Source organism: Natator depressus, chromosome 5, assembly GCF_965152275.1.
Source record: "Natator depressus isolate rNatDep1 chromosome 5, rNatDep2.hap1, whole genome shotgun sequence".
Classification (NCBI taxonomy): domain Eukaryota; kingdom Metazoa; phylum Chordata; order Testudines; family Cheloniidae; genus Natator; species Natator depressus.
In genome coordinates, this window is record NC_134238.1 from 43,688,570 (window position 1) to 43,708,734 (window position 20,165).

Sequence of the window (20,165 nt, forward strand, 5' to 3'; positions counted from 1 at the left end):
CAACATGGCTATAATGTCTTATCTTAAACAAGCTAAAGAGAAGAGTTATGTAACAGAATATCTAAACTGAGCAGATCACAGCAGGCAGTAAAGCCACTTTGGTACACAATGAACATGATACACATTCCCCCTCCCCCCCTCCTTACAAATTACTGAGGTTCTACCTGGCTTCAAGATAAGCAGTTGCATCTTCAGCAAAAAAAAAAAAAAAAAAAAAAAAAAAAAAAAAAAAAAAAGGGGGGGGGGGGAATATTTTCTGTATATTTTATTGCAGAAAAATCTAAATATTTTAAGCTGTTCTATACTAATAAGTGTTTGGGAACAACGAAGTAGCATTTCTAGTTGTTTAAAATCACATTTTACACTTGACTGAATCATGACAGTAACTACTCTTAGTTGATATCCCCATTTACTATTCATTAACATTGTATTCCTACTAAAATTAGGAGCCTGAATTAGAATTGAACTATTCACAGCAAGTAATTTATTTACTGACTATAGACTTTTTGGTTTGTAAAAAATGTTTACAAGTTTGCTCGCTATTTGTAATTGCTCAGTGAACATTTTATGCAAATATATTTCAACCTATGAGTTTAAAATGTGCCCTTTGTTTCAACTATGTCATCAGCTATTTCTGGTGTCACTGATCACATGATGTTTCTGCTCTCTGAGCAGCAGACAAACATTTCAAGGAAAGAACCACAAAGATTTCACGACAGCCAGGCAAATGCTTCTGGTACCAACTTTTGCATGAGCACATTATGCATTCTTGTGGACAAAAAAAGTTACTGACACAAATGTTCAAAGAAAATGAACAAGTACATTGTGAATACATTCAAAAGCAATTAACTACTAATTTAAGTCAGTGTTCATTATTGCATTATCTTCCCAGCTGTATTCTGAATAGATTAACAGAGCTATGAACTACTCTACTTGTTATATACTTTGCTCTTCCTCACACTCCAAAAATGAAGATAGAGATCACACGACCAGTCCATATTTATTTTGTCATCTCTAACCGAATACAGCTTATTCATAGGATGACCTTAAACCCATAGCCCAACATCAATTATGTAACTCAAAAACACTTGCTATAAAAATCAGCACCCGAACCCCTCCAAGGGCATTTTAGAATCTACTTTTCATCACTAGGGACTACATAGTTTCAAGTAACATGTCTTCATTATACAGTTTTTTTTATTTAAAATTCTAATTCAGAAGAATAAATTCTGAAAGTAAAACATTTTCACTTTTCAATAAACAGGTAAGATTTAAAAAGAAGATTGCATCTTTCATTGTGCCTTTATTTAGTCTCCAATTCCACAGCAAAATCCACTGGATATAAGCAAGGCATTTATCAAATCAGCCCTTGCTTTGTTAAAGAGTGTTTGCCAAGTAAAAACCTGCTGCCTTCACTCAGAGCTGTTGTGTGAAATCAGACACGAGGCTCATAAGAGGGTCTGATAAACAGAGAGGAGTTTCAGTAGATTATTTTCTTTTGAATACACTTCCAGACTTTTCACTGTGCATTAGACTTCAATATACTGAAAGTACAGCTTTGATAATTTGGAATAAAAAATTACGTTCTTTGAAGAGATCCCATTTACTTACTAACAGTTTACACGTCAAAAAACATTTAAAAACACATCCTCAGCAAGTTGAATTATGTACAAAACATTATTAGAGTGAAATTTAATCAAATGCAATCCAGTGTATGAGAATCAAATTGTGTATTGTTTGCCAATATTGCTGCATAACAAGTTTATTTAAGCTTTTCAATGTGTGGTGCTTCTGGGACAATCTCCAAGTCACAATTCCACATCTTATTTTCCCCTCGATTATTTCATTTATAATTTGTATTACAGTGGTGCCTAGAGGCCCCAACTGAGACTGGAGTCTAGGCACTGTACAAACACATTTTAATTGACAACCTCTGCTTGAAAGAGTTTACAGTGTAAATAGATAAGACAAACAGTGAGAGGGTAAAGAGAGACATAACAAGGTGAAGTGACTTGCCCAGGATCACACAGCAGGACAATGGTGTAGCTGCGAACAGAACCCAGCTCTGAGTCCCAGCCCAGTGCCCTACCTACTGGACCACACTACCTTTGTCATAAGAATTACTTAATTCTACCGGATATGATGTATATAAATTTAAATTTAAAAATCCACTGTCTTCATTTAGAAACGATCTCTCAAACTGATCACCAAATAATATTACATTGTTCTCCCTCCACCCAAAACCTTGTGACAGCTGACCAATTAAGCACTCAAGCCAGGTAACAACAGTGTTGAGGACGCAGATGAAACTTTAATTATGTCCCATTGTGAATATCCATTATGATACAGTTTTCAATTATACGGTCATACTACTTCTAAATTGTATATTTTTCTCTATAACACCTATATTGTGTGTTGCATCTTGTAATATTATGTATTACTCTGTATAGGCCAGAAGCTACGAAAGCTACTTATATGAATTCTACATACAAATAATTATTCTTTAAATCTGTACTATGTTGTATAATAGGTCAATAGCGAAAATTCGCTGGAATATATAGGCCACCTAAGTATGAAATAAGTGCATAGTTAACTACCTCATCCCCTGAAATGCAACTAAGCTGGGAATGGGTGACAGGGGATGGATCATTTGATGATAATCTGTTCTGTTCATCCCCTCTGGGGCACCCTGCATTGGCCACTGTCAGAAGACAGGACACTGGGCAAGATGGACCTTTGGTCTGACCCAGTATGGCCTTCTTATGTTCTTAAGGAAGGCTTTTCTGCTTGTTGAAAAGTAGTATCGTATTGTGCATGCTGCTGATTAAATTACCGTGTATTCTCGTTCATAAACCAAATATTTTTGGTAAAAATGTGATGCAACGAAGAGCGGGGGTCAGCTTATAAAACGGGTCTACGACAAAATTTAATGATTTTAAACTCTATGGAATCATTGAATTGGATATCTAATACATTGTCGTTTTGTTAACCTGGAGCGTCTGCAGGCATGAAGCCCCTCCGTTCCCTGTGGCCGCGGTTTGCTGTTCCCAGCCAATGGGAGCTGCAGGAAGTGGCACCACTTCCTGCAGCTCCCATTGGTTGGGAATGGAAAACCGCAGCCACTGGGAGCTCCATGCCTGTGAACACTCCACGTAAACAAAAACGTCCCGGCCCGCCAGTGGCTTACCCTGGCTGGCCGGGAGCTGAAGTTTGCCAACCTCTGAAATATACGGTCGGTTTATGAAAGGCTTATACAGTTTTTACCATTTTTACTTATCCATCTTGGGGGGGTTGGCTTATAAACGAACCAGCTTATGATCAAGTATATACGGTATTCAATTATATAGAGAACTGAAAGATCATTAGAAGTATTGGAGCATTACAGTAATGAAAACAGCATTAAGTATGTAAGAATGAAAAAATGTGACAGGAATCTATATGCTGCAAAAAAGTTTGCTATACTGTATAACGTTTGTCATTTTTTTATATCAATGCTCAACCATACAATATTCACGTTCTCTTAACGTGAGATTTTTTTTAAATAAAAACTCCCAGGTTTCATTATTTTCTTTTAAAGGAAAATATTCCAGAATGATATCACAACATGCTCTTGGAAAACTGAAATAATTCATGCTCTTCTTAAAATCTTGACCTCTCGCAGTTTCTATGACTCTGTCCTCTCCTCGTTCTTCTCCTATCTCTAATTGCTCATTCAATGTATCCTTCGGAAGATTCTTAATATGGGGTTCTAAAGGGCTTTGTTCTTGGTCCCCTTCTCTTCTACCGCTATACCTTATCTCTGGGTAATCTCATTCACATACACAAATTCAACTATCATCTCTATATTAAAACTCACTGATCTACCTCTCTACTCCAGACCTCTCCTTCTATCCAAATTAAAATCTTGGCCTGTCTCTCTGACATCTCTTCATGAATGTCTAGCCATCTCCCCAAACTCAACATGACTAAAACATAGCTCTTAATCTCTACTACCTCCTCTCTCAATCACTGTGGACCACGCCACCATCCTGCCTGTCACTCAGGCCAGTAATCTGGTAGAAGTCTTCGACTCAGGCCTCTCTCTCTAGGTTCTCACATCCATGTCTAAATCTTGTGGATTCTTTCTGCATCACACCTTCCCTATCTATCCACACAGATAAAACTTCATCTACGCTATTCTCTCATGTCTCAGCTACTACAACATCCTTCTCTCTGGCCTTGACAAATGAAATCTTGCCCTATGCATATCCATTCCAAATGCTGCTGTAAAAATCATCTTCCTAGCCCATCATTATGACTGTCACCCCATTCTTTGCATCCTTCCACTGGCTTCCCCTTCTTTTTTGCACCAAATATAAGCTATTTGTTTTCATTTTCAAAGCCCTTCATTGTCTATCTTTCAATTTGCTGTTATGAGGTCAACTCCTTTCTCCAACTGACTCATGATACAGAATACTCCAGTCAGTCAGTCATTACATTTTCAAACAAATATCTTTGTGCTTTCTCCCATGCTGCCCCTCATGCTTGGGAGCAGCTCACCATGAACATCGACAAAGCTACCACATTATCCTCCTTCAAACTCTGTTTGTGATGCTTACAAAAAAAACTTGCCAAAGGTTAGGTGGCTGATATGCTGAGACCACTACCTATCATGCTGACCAGTACTGTCTCATTGTTTCCTTGTACAGCCCATCTGTTGTCTCATTTTACATTTAGATTTTAAGCTCTGTGGGTTAGGGACAACCTTTTTGTACTGTGTTTGTCCACCTAGCACAAAGAGGTCCTGGCCCATAACCAGGGCTCCTATGCACTACAGTAATATACATTTTAAATTAAAAATATACCTTTAATAACTGTTGTTCTTCAAGATGTGTTGCTCATGTTGATTCCAATTAGGTGTGTGAGTGCCACATGCACAGTAGCGGGAAGGTTTTCCCCCTAGTGGTATCAGTTGGGTCAGTTCAGGTGCCCCCTGGAGTTGCACCTCCATGGTGCTGTATATAGGGTCCTGACGACCTGCTGCCATTTCAGTTCCTTCTTTCTGGCACTGCTCCGACAGAGTGATAGGCAGGTGGATCTTGTAATGGACATGAGCAACATCTCAAAGAACAGTTAGTTACGAAAGGTAGGTAACCGTTTTTCCTTCGAGTGCTTGCTCATGTTGATTCCAATTAGATGACTCTCAAGCAGGAACTTGGAGACAGTTTGGAGCTCATGGGTTTGCTGATTGAAGTGCCACTCTAGCCTTCTGGATAATGGCACAGTGGGAGGTAAAAGTGTGGATTGAGGACCATGTCACAGCTGTGCAAATTTCCTTGATTGGAACCTGGACCAGGAATGCCGTTGAAGGTGCCTGCGCCCTCATGGAGTGCGCGGTCATGGCGGGGGCAAGTACTTTAGCCAGATCGTAGCATGTCCGGATACAGGATGTGATCCGCAATGAATTTCTTTGGGAAGAGACTGGGAGACCCTTCATTCTGTCTGCTACTATGATGAATAGTTGAGTAGCTTCACCAGTTTGATATAAAAGGCCAATGCCCGGTGAATATCCAAAGAGTGGAGGTTTTGCTCTTGGCTGTTGGCATGTGGCTTAGGGTAAAAAACTGGAGGAAAAATGTCCTGATTAACATGAAACTGGGAGATGACCTTCAGGAGGAAGGGTGGGTTGGTCGAAGCTGAACTTTGTCCTTATATAAGACTGCGTAAGCAGGTTCGGATGTTAGGGCATTAAGCTCGGACACCCTCCTGGCATCACCAGAAATGCCACCTTCCGTGAGAGAGAGAGCAACGAGCATGTCACTAGTGGTTCAAATTGGGGGCCCATTAGTCTGGAAAGAACAAGGTTAAGGTCCCAGTCTGGGATTGGTTGCTGTACTTGAGGGTATAACCTGTCAAGTCCTTTAGGAAAACATCCAGCTATCGGATTGGTGAAGGTGCCTGGGTGAAACGCAGAAGTGGCAGCCAAGTGGACTTCTATTGATGGCATAGAGAACCCTTGTTGCTTCAGGTGCAGAAGGTACCCAAGATAAAAGGCACTGACAAGTGCATAGGAGACTTATGTTTCTGCGATGACCAAATCACGAATCTTTTCAATTAGGCTAGGTAGATGACCATAGTAGACTGTTTCCTATTACCAAAGAGGACTTCCCTAACTGGATCAGAGCAAGCAAGCGCCATCGGATTTAGCCATGGAGCTTCCAAGCCGTGATGTGGAGAGATTCGAGATTGGGATGCTGAAGATGGCAATGATCCTGAGTTATCAGGTCCAGGAGCAGCGGTAAAGTGATCGGAGTGTCCACTGACAACTCCAGAAGAGACATGTACCAGTACTGACATGGCCAGGCTGAAGCTATCAATATCACAGAGGCTTCATCCCGTAGGACCTTGTGGAAGAGTGGAATGGGTGGAAACAAGTAAAGGAGGTGGTCCTTCCAAGAGAAAAGGAAAGCATCTGTGATCGAGTCTGGGATGTGAGTCAGGAAGGCGCAGAACTACGGACACTTCCTGTTGTGTCTTGTTGAGAATAAGTCTATTTGGGGAATTCCCCGCTGCTGGAAGATGGTGTTCATGACATCCGGGTGTATGGACCACCTGTGGTTGTGAAAGGACCTGCTAAGATGGTCTGCCAACTCGCTCTGAGGAGATAAGATGCCTCAAAATGTATCGAGTGGGTTATGCAAAAGTCCCACAGTTTGAGGGCTTCCTGGCACAGGGGAGAGGAGTGTGCTGCTCCCTCTTTTTATATAAAACATCCCTGTTGTATTGTCTGTCACGACTGATATACTTGGAGGGGAGGTGTGTGAGTTTGGGAGGTCTGGCATGCCAGACGGACTGCCCTCAGCAATCTGACGTTGATGTAAAGTGAGAGCCCCGCTTGGGACCAGAGGCTCTGAGCTTCCCCAGATGCGCTCCTCATTCCATCGCTGATGCGTCCATGACCAGGGAAAGTGATGGTGGAGGTCTGGAGAAAGGAATCCCTGCACACACAGCTTGCTGGTTGAGCCACCATAGGAAAGACTCGAACTGGCTACGAAAGACTGACTACCTTGTCTAGACTGTCCTGGTTTGGTCAATACACCGATGCCAGACACGCCCAAAGGGATCAGAGCCTCAGTCTGACATGCTGCACTACATCAGTACAGGTGGCCATGTGGCTGAGGAGCTTCAGGCAATTCCTTGCCGTGGTTGTAGGAAAACGTCTGAGAACTTGTATGATGTCACAAAGAGTCTGAAACCATGACTCTGGTTGGAATGTTCTCGCCTGTCTTGAGTCCAACACTGCCCCTATGAACTTTATCATCATGTGAGTGGGGGAAAAGGCCAAAGCTGTCAAAAGTTGATCTTATTAGGCTTGCCTGCGCCTCCACTTGTGTTCTGGAGCAGCCCTTGATCAACCAGTCGTCAAGGTACGGAAACACCTGCACCTGGCACTTCTGTAAGGAAGTGGCCATGACTGCCATGCACTTGGTGAACACCCAAGGTGCCACTGACAGGCCAAAGGGGAGGACCGTGAACGGATAGAGATTGTGGTTTACCACAAAGCTGAGAAAACCTTCTGTCAGGCCGAGTTATGGATATATGAAAGTATGCGTCCTTCAAGTCAAGGGCAGCATACCAGTCCTCCTGGATCCAGGGAAGGGATAACGGAGGCCAAAGAACTTCAGCTTCTTCATGAATTTGTTCAGAGGAACCTCTTCCATCACTCCCACTCTTAGTAGCAGCTGCACCTCTTGCATTAGGAGATGCTCCTGAGAGGGCTCCCCGAAGAGGGATGTGGACGGGAGGATGGGAGGGAGGAGAGAAGCTGAACTGGAGAGAATATCCCAGTTCTACCATGTGGAGATGTGTTCCGGACCCATACATGGCATGAAAAGGAAGGGATGGGATAGTTGGATGCAACGTTTGAATTGGTGTGTCACCCTTGGGTGCACCTTCAAAAGGCTTGTTTTTGTCCAGAGGGCTGTTTCACCTGCCCAGAGCCCTGAGCAGATGAAGGAGGAGGCTGCCTCCTATGGTTTCTATTAAGCCTCCTAGAATAGTCTTGCCTGTTCTGAGGTTGGTAGAATCAAGGCAGAGGCTGGGGCTTAAAATGCCTCCATTGCATTGAGGGGGTATGGTGGCCAAGGGACTTGAGAGTGGCTCTTGAGTCATTAGGCCTACGGAACTGTGAGTCCGTTCTCTTGGAAAAGAGGGTTGAGCCCTCGATTAGGAGGTCCTGGATGGTCTGTTGGACCTCATACGGGAGCCCTCATGCCTGCAGCCAGGAGCTTCTTCTCATGGCCACCCCGACACCATGGTCCAAGCGGCTGAATCGGCAACATGTAGGGCTGTCAGTAGCAAAGCCCGTTTCACAAGCTTGCCTTCCTCCACCAAAGTGGAGAAAACAGCCCTCAAGTCCTCTGGCAGAAGCTCTGTGAACTTTGACATAGCCCCGCGGGAACTGAAGCTGGATCACCTGGTGGTTTGAAATCCAAAGCAGGAGCTCCCCCAGTAGAACAGACTTTCCTCCCAAAGAGGTCCAGCTTCTTCGCCTCTTGGGCTTTAGGCGTGGGTCTTTGATGCCCTTTATATTCCCATTCATTTGCTGCTGCCACCACTTAGAAGTTGTCAAGGTTCCTTCCCCACTCTGAACTCTAGGGTACAGATGTGGGGACCTGCATGAAAGACCCCCTAAGCTTATTCTGACCAGCTTAGGTTAAAAACTTCCCCAAGGTACAAACTTTGCCTTGTCCTTGAACCCTATGCTGCCACCACCAAGCATGTTAAACAAAGAACAGGGAAAGAGCCCACTTGGAGACGTCTTCCCGCAAAATATCCCCCCAAGCCCTACACCCCCTTTCCTGGGGAAGGCTTGATAAAAATCCTCACCAATTTGTACAGGTGAACACAGACCCAAACCCTTGGATCTTAAGAACAATGAAAAAGCAATCAGGATCTTAAAAGAAGAATTTTAATTAAAGAAAAGGTAAGAGAATCACCTATGTAAAATCAGGATGGTAAATACCTTACAGGGTAATCAGATTCAAAACAGAGAATCCCTCTAGGCAAAATCTTAAGTTACAAAAAGACACAAAAAACAGGAATATACATTCCATTCAGCACAGCGTATTTTACCAGGCATTAAATAAAAGGAAATCTAACGTATTTCTAGCTAGATTACTTACTAACTTCACAGAAGTTCTGAGTCTGCATTCCTGATCCGTTCCCAGCAAAAGCATCACACCGACAGACCCTTTGTTTCTCCCCCGCCCTATTTGAAAATATCTTGTCTCCTCATTGGTCATTTTGGTCAGGTGCCAGTGAGGTTATCCTAGCTTCTTAACCCTTTACAGGTGAAAGGGTTTTGCCTCTGGCCAGGAGGGATTTTATAGCACTGTATAAAGAAGGTGGTTACCCTTCCCTTTATTTTTATGACAGGGGTCCAGTGGTGGGTGTGAATAAAAATGTTCAAACCCTTTAGAGGGGACAAAATATTTCCCCTCTGTCCTTTTCACCATCGGGGCAGAGAGGTGAGGGTCTGCCACTAAGTTTCTGTGGTATCCTCTATGGTCTTAATAAGCAGCAGGGCAACTCAGAGTCACTGGGGGCCAGGATATCTACCATGGGGTCAAAGGACTCAGATCTCCTCGACCTGGAGCCCCAGGTTCTGGGTCACCCTCTTCAGGAGCTGTTGGTGGACCCTACTGTCCTTGAGTACAGGAGCCATGGAGGTTTGAGCCACTGCTTCATGTGGCGATGACAAAGACAAGGCTCTAATCAGGACCGACTCTTGCTCCTGGCCTTGCATTACCATGTGCAGAGCCCCTCTGCAGAGAGCACTGCCAGTGCAGAGCATCTCTATTAGAGTCTCAGTGCCAAAGTCTCCCGTGTCAATGCCAGGGAACTGCGCACTGATGTAGGTGCTAGCATTGGCTTGGCCAAACTTGGCTCCGAGTGGGGTTAGAGAGCAGCCTCCATCAGAAGGATTTTAATCGTTGGTCTCTTTGCAGATCTTGCAAACAGTCCTTCTGATGCAATTGCCCCAGACACTTCAAGCAGGAAGTGTGAGGGTCGCTCCTGGGCATAGGCTTGTTACAAGCTGCACTGGGTTTAAACCCCGGGGACTGAGGCATGCCCTGGTGCCAGGGAAAGGGGCGGGAGGAGAAGGGTAGGGAAAATGGCAGGTAATCCCCAGAATAATTCCTTACTGGAATTCTAACTATACAATGACTAAACTAACTACAACTACTAACAAACTGATTTAACTATTTATAGAGAACAGTCTGAAGACCACTAGGGAGAAGGCTTGCCGAAGCAAGAGAAACTAGCCTTCCGGCTAACTGTCACAGGCGGTAAGAAGGAACTGAAGTGACGGCGGGTCTGCAGGACCCTATATACGGTGCAATGGAGGCGTGACTCCAGGGGGCACCTGAACCAACCCGACAGATACCAGTAGGGGAAAAACCTTCCGGCTACTGTGCACACAGCGCGCACATACCTAATTGGAATCGACACGAGCAAGCACTCGAAGAAGAACTGCAGATCATGTAAAATGTACTCTGATCTGTACTGAACAGCAGTTGATTTCCAGGTAAAAATTCAAGGTGTTTGTTTTGACCTAAACTGTTTGGGTCAAACAGGGGGCTGTTAGGTCAAGCACTTCAGTTAATATAAGGTGAAACTATGAAACAATGAGGGAAGAAGCCACTGAAGTAATCAGGACCCAACCTACTTCAGGTCAAAATCATTACCTTCAGTTGCATCCAGAAACTCTGAATCTCTTTGGAGAGGGAAGTTTCAGTCTAAAACAACATGCTAACAAATAGCTGGCTTTAGGACAATAGAGCTGTCTGATTTTTGACAGACTATTTTACAGATTAAACTAAGGTAGTTTAATAAACAACCGTAGGCACATCTCAGCGCCAAGCTTACACAGGCACATCCAAGTGCTGTCATGTGCCCCTTTTCATTTATTTCTCTCCTTGCTCTTCATCACCCCCATCCTGTCTCCAAACCATTCCTCTCTCTCTGCTGATCAGTCTTAAAATGTTAGCAAGCTAAGTCCAAACATGCAGCATTTTCATTTATTGCAAGATGCTAAACACATGTAGAAGTTTATCACTTACTCAAATTCTGTGGCATAGTATTTGAAGAAGCCCACTAATAAGTCTCCAAGAGTCGATCCATTTTTGGAGAGGTAAGAAGGAACGGTGCGTGGAGCTTGATGTACAAGGTGCAGCTGCATAGTAGGATTAAAAGATTCCTGTCAAAATAAAAGAATAGAGAATATAGCCTTTCGTAATGTACATGCTGCAAGACTGCACTTAATCTAGGTGCTTTCAAGATCAGACATACACAGCAGAAAGTTGCCCATCATTTATTTAGCAAGTGCTGCAAGTGTACACGGCCCAGTTTCTATTTACCAGTGAAGGTCTCTATTGTTCCTCCTACTCCTCTGTTGCATACAAGTAACTCCACTGACCTCAATGAGAATTAATCATCCCCTGCGTGGGGACAGTCAGTCATGTTATTTCCTGTGCTCCCTTTCCCTTCATGAAGATGCCTAAGAACGGTCACATCAGAAAAATCTCAAAATTGAATTTTTATTTGCATACCCACTATGACAGACAGTCTGAAAGGGAGGGGAAACTTATTTCATAGTTAGTTTTAAACCAATATGTCAAACCCCTGGCTCCTATGTGACCGCGCATCTTCTCAGACAATGATTTCAAAGACTGTAGTAGCAGCAGCATTTCCTCTGATCAAGTTAAGTGAAAACATTAAAAATCATTTAACAACCAACATATACCTGACTATATAATCCATGGCACTTTCGTTTTTCCACCAGAAATATTGGAGGCTGACCACAAGAAGAGTTGCCTTTACCAATTCAGAAAGTCTTCATCCGACTAAATAACTTATTTAAATTTTCCCTTTTGTTTAATTTTTTTTTTAAACAATTTAACTTTCCTAAACATAAGATGGGCATGTTAAAATAGCAGCAAACAACTGCCAGTCTTGCCATTTTGCATACAGATCAAGTATTAATCATCATCATTATGTTGTTTAAGAGAAACTTGTACAGCACCATATCTTGTAAGTTCACCTCAGAATATGGAGGCATGGCAGAAGGAATCGTAAGAAGAGGGAATGTAACTCATCCTTGTATTCCTAGCTAATGCAGTAGGTTTGAAATCCCTGTAATAAGAGGGCACATATGAAAAGATTCTAGTTCTTGAATTGCAACTTTAATACTAATTGTATTACTTTTTAAAAAGGAAATGTACAGAAATTAACAGACTTCTGAAAGCAATCTTGCAGCTTGCAAGAGAAGAAATTAGCAAAAACTGAAGTAACCTCTTCAGGGTCAGTTATTTATTATTGTTTGTTATTCCCTGTGCCTGCTAAGCTTTCAGAAAATAAAACTGAAATGTACAGAAAGCTTCTCTCAAGTTTAGCAGTAACTCCTCACTTAACGTTGTAGTTATGTTCCTGAAAAATGTAACTAAGTGAAATGATGTTAAATGAATCCAATTTTCCCATAAGATTTAATGTAAATGAGGAGGGTTAGGTTCCAAGGAAATTTCTTTTTGGCAGACAAAAGGCATTATATACTGTACAGTACTGTACTGTTAAGAGGTGCCCCTGGCTCACCCCTCACAGGCACAGCCTGCTGCAGACAAGGACGCTAGGAAGCGCCTTGCGCAGCAGCAGTGGCAGCTTCCCCCCAGAAGAACAGGCGCCGACTTTACCGGGAGATGCTCCAGGCCCACTTCTTCCTGTCCCTGCTCCACTCCAGGCCCACCTCTTCCCACCCCACTCACCACCTCCCCGGAGCACGCCGCGTCCCCACTCCTTCCCCTCCCCCCGTGAAAGTCCTAGGCACTTCCAAACAGCTGTTTGGTGGTGGGGGAAGCCTACCGCTGGGAGGGAGAGGGAGGAGGTGGAGAAGAGGAACTTGTGCAATGCTCCCTTGTAAAGTCGCTGCTCTTCCACAGACTCTTATAAGCAGTGGACAGAGCAGGCAGCCAAACGACATTATAAGGGAGCATTGCACAACTTTAAACGAGCATGTTCCCTAATGGAGCAGCGACAACTTCGAAACAACGTTAAGCAGGAGGATGTTAAGTGAGGAGTTACTGTATGAGTAAAGTCACATTCTCTATCAACAGGCACTCAGTAAACATCTAAAGATCCTGCAGCATTCCATATTGTTTTAACATCAGTTTCACCAGAAATGTAATACCTGAGTGGAAGCGATCCCTACAGTTTGCTGTGGGTGTGAACAAAAGAGCCACAGCATATAGTAACAAGGGCCTTAAGATATTTTCCCCTCCTCACACATACACAGGTTGACAACTGGGACTGTTGCCCTCTAAGAATACGTAAAAAGGTGAACATAATGAAGTTGCTATTGCAGACATTTACTGCTTCTACATTTACATGTTATTACTAGACACTTCTGAAATGGAATCTGGGATTTATCAAGGGCTTTTTTGTATTCGTACAAAAGACCAAGACCTTTCCAACTTCAAGAAAAATCCACTAGTCTGCACTAAGGCCGTCATACTGAGCTGGTAAGGAATTAGGCTAAAGGGAGTATTGCCCCATTTATTTTACAGATTAATAAATGAGCTATTTTCATTAGTACAATTACTATCTCACACTTAGATCGGAACCTGACCAGGGAAACATACAAGCATTAATCTAAATTAACGAAACTTGACCAATATTTAAAGATGTGATAACAGTCCCTAGTTTTTATTTATGGAGCTAAAACAAAGACTATCCAGATTGCCATGAAAAGTAATCTACTGCCAACAAACAATTATAGTAACCCCATCAGTCAACATCAGGCATCACTAGGGTAAATATTTTAGCCAAGAAGAAAGCACAAACATACATACAGGAAAAAAAATAAAAGAATGAAAAAATATCAAATACCATTATCACTAGAAATGTTTTTTAAGTTGGTAACCAAAGCTTAAGATGACATGTATTTAAGAAACCTTTTAGGAGTTCATAGTAGTTACTCATAATATAGACATATGATTATTAAAACATTTAGGATAACTGATGGAATTTTCGGGTATATCTATTGTGCCTGCTTCTTCACTAAATTTACTCCTTCCAGCAATCATGCAAATACGAAAAAGACTCCTCCTGTGACAAGCTGGAAATGCACCACATTCAAAAGATCCAAAAATGCCAGCCACTATTCTCGGACGATAAGAACAATTCTTAAACTGTCTTAAACAGAAGCCTTGTTTTCCGATTTCTGCTGGTCACAGTGCATAATTTTTTCAAAATAATTTTTTGAAAACTAAAATCAGGTTTTTAAAATGTATATTCTTTTTTAAAAATAAGCCTGTTTGAAATTTAATTTGAATTCATGACAACCTATTATCTTTTTATCGTAATCTAGTATCATCTAAATAAAAGGTATGTTGAACTAATGAATCCTAATATATTTTAACTAATAAGTTAAGACTGCTTTTCTAAAAAAATAGCAGCAAGGGGAAAACATAACTAAATTTGGAGGTCAAGCTTTATAAATACGACACAATGTAGCATGTATTGTATTATCTAGTTTCAGTCTTAATGATGTGAATACGGCTATTTATTTTTTTTTCACCAAATGCCAGTACTTTGTTGTGCAGTGAAAATCTTGCCTTAGTTGTTGAATAAATGTGTGGTAAACTAGCTATACAATTGCTTAAATAAATGTGTATAGTTATAGTGTGCTCTCCTGTTTTAGCAAGAAATACTACCAAATCTAGTCTAAAAGCTGCATTTAAATAAATCAAGTAATCATGTTTTAATGGTTCTACCAATGAGAATGAAATTTTCATTTGGAAAATAACTAAAAAGTACAAATGGTTAACATGATTTTCCACTTGCTGATTTAAATAGTGATTTAAATCAAAGAAATTTAACATCAATCCACCCTCATTCCTCCAAAAAACCAAACTGCATATCATGTATTTGACATTACTGCCAGGAAAATGTTTAAGAACTTTGAGGATACTCCCACACCTCCATAAGGTTTTCCAGGAACTCCAAGGGCTGCTGATCATCACTTGACAAAGTTAATCAGGCAAAATACCACTCTTTAAACAGATAAATGGTGTGAGCTTGCAATTTCTTTAGGGCTGAAATACATTATTCCAGCTTTATGCATTGACTGAAAAGCTAACAAGTGTCCAAGGATGGTAGCTCTCAACTAAAACAAGCTGTTTCACTGACATTAGAGCAATGGAGATTAAGGACTACTTCCAAGTTTTATATAATGTATAAGACAGCTGAAACTAGAGAGTGTGCTTTTGCAGGTCATGAATTTATATCATGAAAAGTAACACGCACGTACAATAATTCTTTCCTCCCACTTCTCCCTTTGTAATTAAATAATTTTCCTTCTGACAGGTTTTAACAAAACGTTCCTTACGTGAATACTAGGCAGCTAAAAAGACAGTTACCTTTTTCCGACAGCTCTTCGAGATGTGTTGCTCATGTCCATTCAACTTAGGTATGTGTGTGTTCGCCACATGCACCGGTTCTGGAAGTTTTTCCCTCAGCAGTATCCATAGGGGACCGGCTCTAGAGCCCCCTGGAGTGGCGCGCATATGCAGTGGAATATAGGGTACTGCCTGCCCCCTCCACCCTCAGTTCCTTCTTGCCAGAAACTCCGACAGTGGGGAAGGAGGGAGGGTTGTGGAATGGACATGAGCAACACATCTTGAAGAACACCAGTTATGGAAAAAGGTAACTGTCTTTTATTCTTCGAGTGATTGCTCATGTCCATTCAACTTAGGTGACTCCCAGCAGTACCCCTGGAGGCAGGATAAGGAGTTCACAGACATGTAGATTGCAATACAGCTCTGCCAAACCCAGCATCATCGCTGGCCTGCTGGGTCGGGAATGTGTGTACCGAGGACCATGTCATGGCTTTACAGATGTCCTGGATCGGAACATGTGCCAGGAAGGTCTCCAAGGATGCCTGCGCTCTAGTCGAGTGGGCTCTCATGATCGGTGGCAGAGGGACTCCCACTAACGCGTAGCGGGTCCGAATGCAAGAGGTAATCCAATTAGAAATCCTTTGCATGGACACAGTGAGGCCCTTCATCCTATCCTACCTGTAGAGATAAAAAGCTGAGTTGACTTTTGGAAAGGTTTTGTCCAATCTAGGTAGAAAACCAGGTCCCTTCTGATGTCCAAAGCGTGAAAGCGCCTCGCTTCACTAATCTCATGGGGCTTAGGGCAGAAGACAGGAAGAAAGAAGTCCTTGCTCATGTGGAAAGCGGACACCACCTTGAGGAGGAAGGCCGAGTGGGACCAGAGCCGGACCTTTTCCTTACAGAAGACAGTGTATGGAAGTTCTGAGGTCAGGGCTCGCAGCTCGGAGACTCGCCTCACCGATGTCACTGCCAGCAGGAAAGCTACCTTCCATGATAGGTGAGATAGGGAGCACGAGGCCAAAGGCTCAAAGGGTGGACCCTGTGAGCCTGGACAAAACCAAGTTGAGATCCCACTGAGGGGCCGGGGACCAGACTTGAGGAAAGAGCCTCTCGAGGCCTCTAAGGAACCTGACTGTCATGTCATGGGAGAACACAGTCTGCCCCTGGATTGGCAGATGAAAGGCCGAAATGGCCACCAGGTGTACCCTGATAGAGGAGTGCGCCAGGCCCTGGTTCCTTAAATGAAGCAGGCAGCCCAAGATCAACTGCACTGAAGAATGTGAAGGGGAGATGCCCCATTCGGCCACCCAGTGGGAGAACGTCATCCACTTTGCCAGGTAGGTCTGCCTAGTCAAGGGCTTTCTACTCTCAAGGAGGACCTTCTGGACCCAGTCTGAACAGGCCCGTTCATATGGGCTCAGCCACGCAACATCCACGCTGTGAGGTGGAGGGACGCGAGGCTGGGGTGCAGGAGTCGTGCAGGGTGCAGGCCGTGATCATGTGACAGCAGGTCTGGCCAGTTCGGCAGGGGCCAGGGAGGGACTTAGGACAAGGGCAGAGAGGCTCGAGGTGAGGCTTGCTGGTAACCAGGCGCCAACCTCGGAGGTACACACCCCCCTGGCAGAAGTTTTGGAGTCGGTACCTGGAATCTCCGTGGCACCAGTACCGCTCCAGGGACAGCTCAAGGGACCGACGGTACCATTCCACGGACTGTCGCCGATCCCTCAGGGCAGCATCACTGCATGTGGCTACATCTTCATGACGCCAAGCCCACTCTAGTTCCCAATCCTGCTCCACATCCTGGTACTGCTCGTTAAGTGCGAGATGTAGATTGCCGACCCGGTGCTGTCGCGGATCTGCAGAGCGCTGCTGGTCACCGAGGCCCCGATCCAGACGCTTGTCGAGGTCAGTGAGATCCAACTCTGGGAGGGGTGACCAGTACTGATTGGGACAAAGCCATCAATCAACCCCCGTCTTGGTTGCAGGGGAGCGACCACTCAGGCTCTGGCTCAGGTTCGGAGCAAGGTTCCCTAGCAGTGGGACAGGCTCTGGCACCTACGGTGTAGACTACCTTGGCGGCACCACAGCCATGCCCATAGTTTAGGGACACTTCTATGAAAGAATCATTACAAGCACCTTCTTGAAGATTTAGCCTAAATTATATGTTAAAGGATTTATGGCTCAAAAGGCTAAATAGTATTTAAATTCTGAGATATGCTGCAGATAAGATAATATGGATGTAATATATTATTCAGCCTTGAAAAGACTGATTTAGACTCAGGGCTGATCTACACTAGAAAATCAGGTTGGTTTAACTAAGTCGATCAGAGGAAGAATTCTTCCATCAACCTAGCTACCACCTCTCAAGTAGGTGCATTACCAACACGAACTGCAGAATCCCTCCCATCAGTGTAGGTAGCATCTATGCTGAAGCACTGCAATGGTGCAGCTATGCCGCTGTAATGTTTTAAGTACAGACAAGCTCAGAGTGATTCTGAAATTTTGCATCCAAATTGTCATCTTCTGGGTTTCTTCTTTGCATTCTAGGGGGAAAATGTTCCTCTAAGTTGCATAAAGTACTAAAACATTTGGTACTGACTGGATGAAACTGAATCTTGTTTTTTTGGGCCATGGCTCCTTTCAATTTCCATTGTTTTGCTGGTGGTTCAATTTCAGTGAACAAAATATCTTCATATTTTGCAAAAGCATTTTTAGAGAATGTAATCCTGTGACAGAGATGCTGATAAGTCAAGTGCTGAAGCTCAACGTTAAGTTTCCTAGGCACAGGAGTGTTACACAGCTAGAGTATGTTTTCCTAGAGTTTAGCCACTAAATGATAGGGGAAAACAAACTCCTCCAGCTTATCATTTTAAAAACACCTATTCCCTTGCCCTCCCTTTGGAAACTTTCTTTATTTAGGGCTCAACAGGAAGCTCAAGGGTTATAGTTAGTGATGCTGATGTGCAATAAAGAATTCCAACAGACTGAAACTTAAGTAGGATCACCCCATCTTTAGTGAATTTCTCACTGCAAGGAACAAAAAAGTGGAATGTGCCCACATAAAGCAGAGTGGTGCTTATCTATTTCTTCCATGGGTTTGGTGGAGAGTACCAATTCGCGCACAGACGAAGCTGTAGGAAGTTAGTCACTCTTTTTTACTAGAATATAGATGGTCTATTATACATTATGATTTAGAAGTTATATACATGATCTAATATTGTAATAGACTAAATAGATAAATTTCTTGATTTAGTCTCTTAAACAGGTAATATGCTTGAAAAAGTATTTTGTACACAGAGCTATTAACAAGAGTGCCAATATAAACAATCAATTCTACAAAACAACAATATGGCAACCAAGTGAGTTCTGTATCACATTTGTATAATATTAACAAAACCATATATTATATGGTACCATTACAGTACCATAGCACAATACTTACTGTTATCTAATAGGATAACCAATACAATTTTCTTTAATTATGGTGGCACTGGTATTGACCTACACTTAAAGTTGCACTATGACATCTGCAGTAGTACGGGGGATTATAACCCTTTATGTTTGAAAATAGTGTGTCAACAAGTTCCCAACACTTAGAGTAACAACTGAATTTTCAATAAAGTTACAAGTATATCTATTTATTAGCTTAGGATTGAATATAAGTTAAAGTGTCTCTCTTTAGAAATTTAGGTTTCAGAGTAACAGCCGCGTTAGTCTGTATTCGCAAAAAGAAAAGGAGTACTTGTGGCACCTTCGAAACTAACCAATTTATTTGAGCATAAGCTTTCGTGAGCTACAGCTCACTTCATTGGATGCATACTGTAGAAAGTGTAGAAGATCTTTTTATACGCACAAAGCATGAAAAAATGCATAAACCTGGAAATCCTGGGCGCCCCATCATCTCAGGCATTGGCACCCTGTCAGCAGGATTGTCTGGCTACGTAGACTCCCTCCTCAGGCCCTACGCTACCAGCACTCCCAGCTACCTTCGAGACACCACTGACTTCCTAAGGAAACTACAATCCATCGGTGATCTTCCTGATAACACCATCCTAGCTGCTATGGATGTAGAAGCCCTCTACACCAACATTCCACACAAAGATGGACTACAAGCCGTCAAGAACACTATCCCCGATAATGTCATGGCTAACCTGGTAGCTGAACTTTGTGACTTTGTCCTTACCCATAACTATTTTACATTTGGGGACAATGTATACCTTCAAATCAGCAGCACTGGTATGGGTACCCACATGGCCCCACAGTATGCCAACATTTTTAGGGCTGACTTAGAACGACGCTTCCTCAGCTCTCGTCCCCTAACGCCCCTACTCTACTTGCGCTATATTGATGACATCTTCATCATCTGGACCCATGGAAAAGAAGCCCTTGAGGAATTCCACCATGATTTCAACAATTTCCATCCCACCATCAACCTCAGCCTGGTCCAGTCCACACAAGAGATCCACTTCCTGGACATTATGGTGCTAATAAACGATGGTCACATAAACACCACCCTATACCGGAAACCTACTGACCGCTATTCCTACCTACATGCCTCCAGCTTTCACCCTGACCACACCACACAATCCATCGTCTACAGACAAGCTCTGCGATACAATCGCATTTGCTCCAACCCCTCAGACAGAGACAAACACCTACAAGATCTCTATCAAGCATTCTTACAACTACAACACCCACCCGCGGAAGTGAAGAAACAGATTGATAGAGCCA

General features: G+C 43.0%; 1 protein-coding gene across 2 annotated transcripts in view; it reads right to left on the reverse strand.

Moving 5' to 3' along the window:
- The window catches only part of TENT2 (terminal nucleotidyltransferase 2), a 76,026-nt gene that overhangs the window by 10,403 nt on the left and 45,458 nt on the right, over window positions 1–20,165 (reverse strand). For both annotated transcript variants that reach the window (XM_074953973.1, XM_074953972.1), the window contains exon 12: window positions 11,106–11,242. In XM_074953973.1, the coding sequence (XP_074810074.1) occupies window positions 11,106–11,242 (137 nt within the window). The remainder of the gene's footprint in view (window positions 1–11,105; window positions 11,243–20,165) is intronic.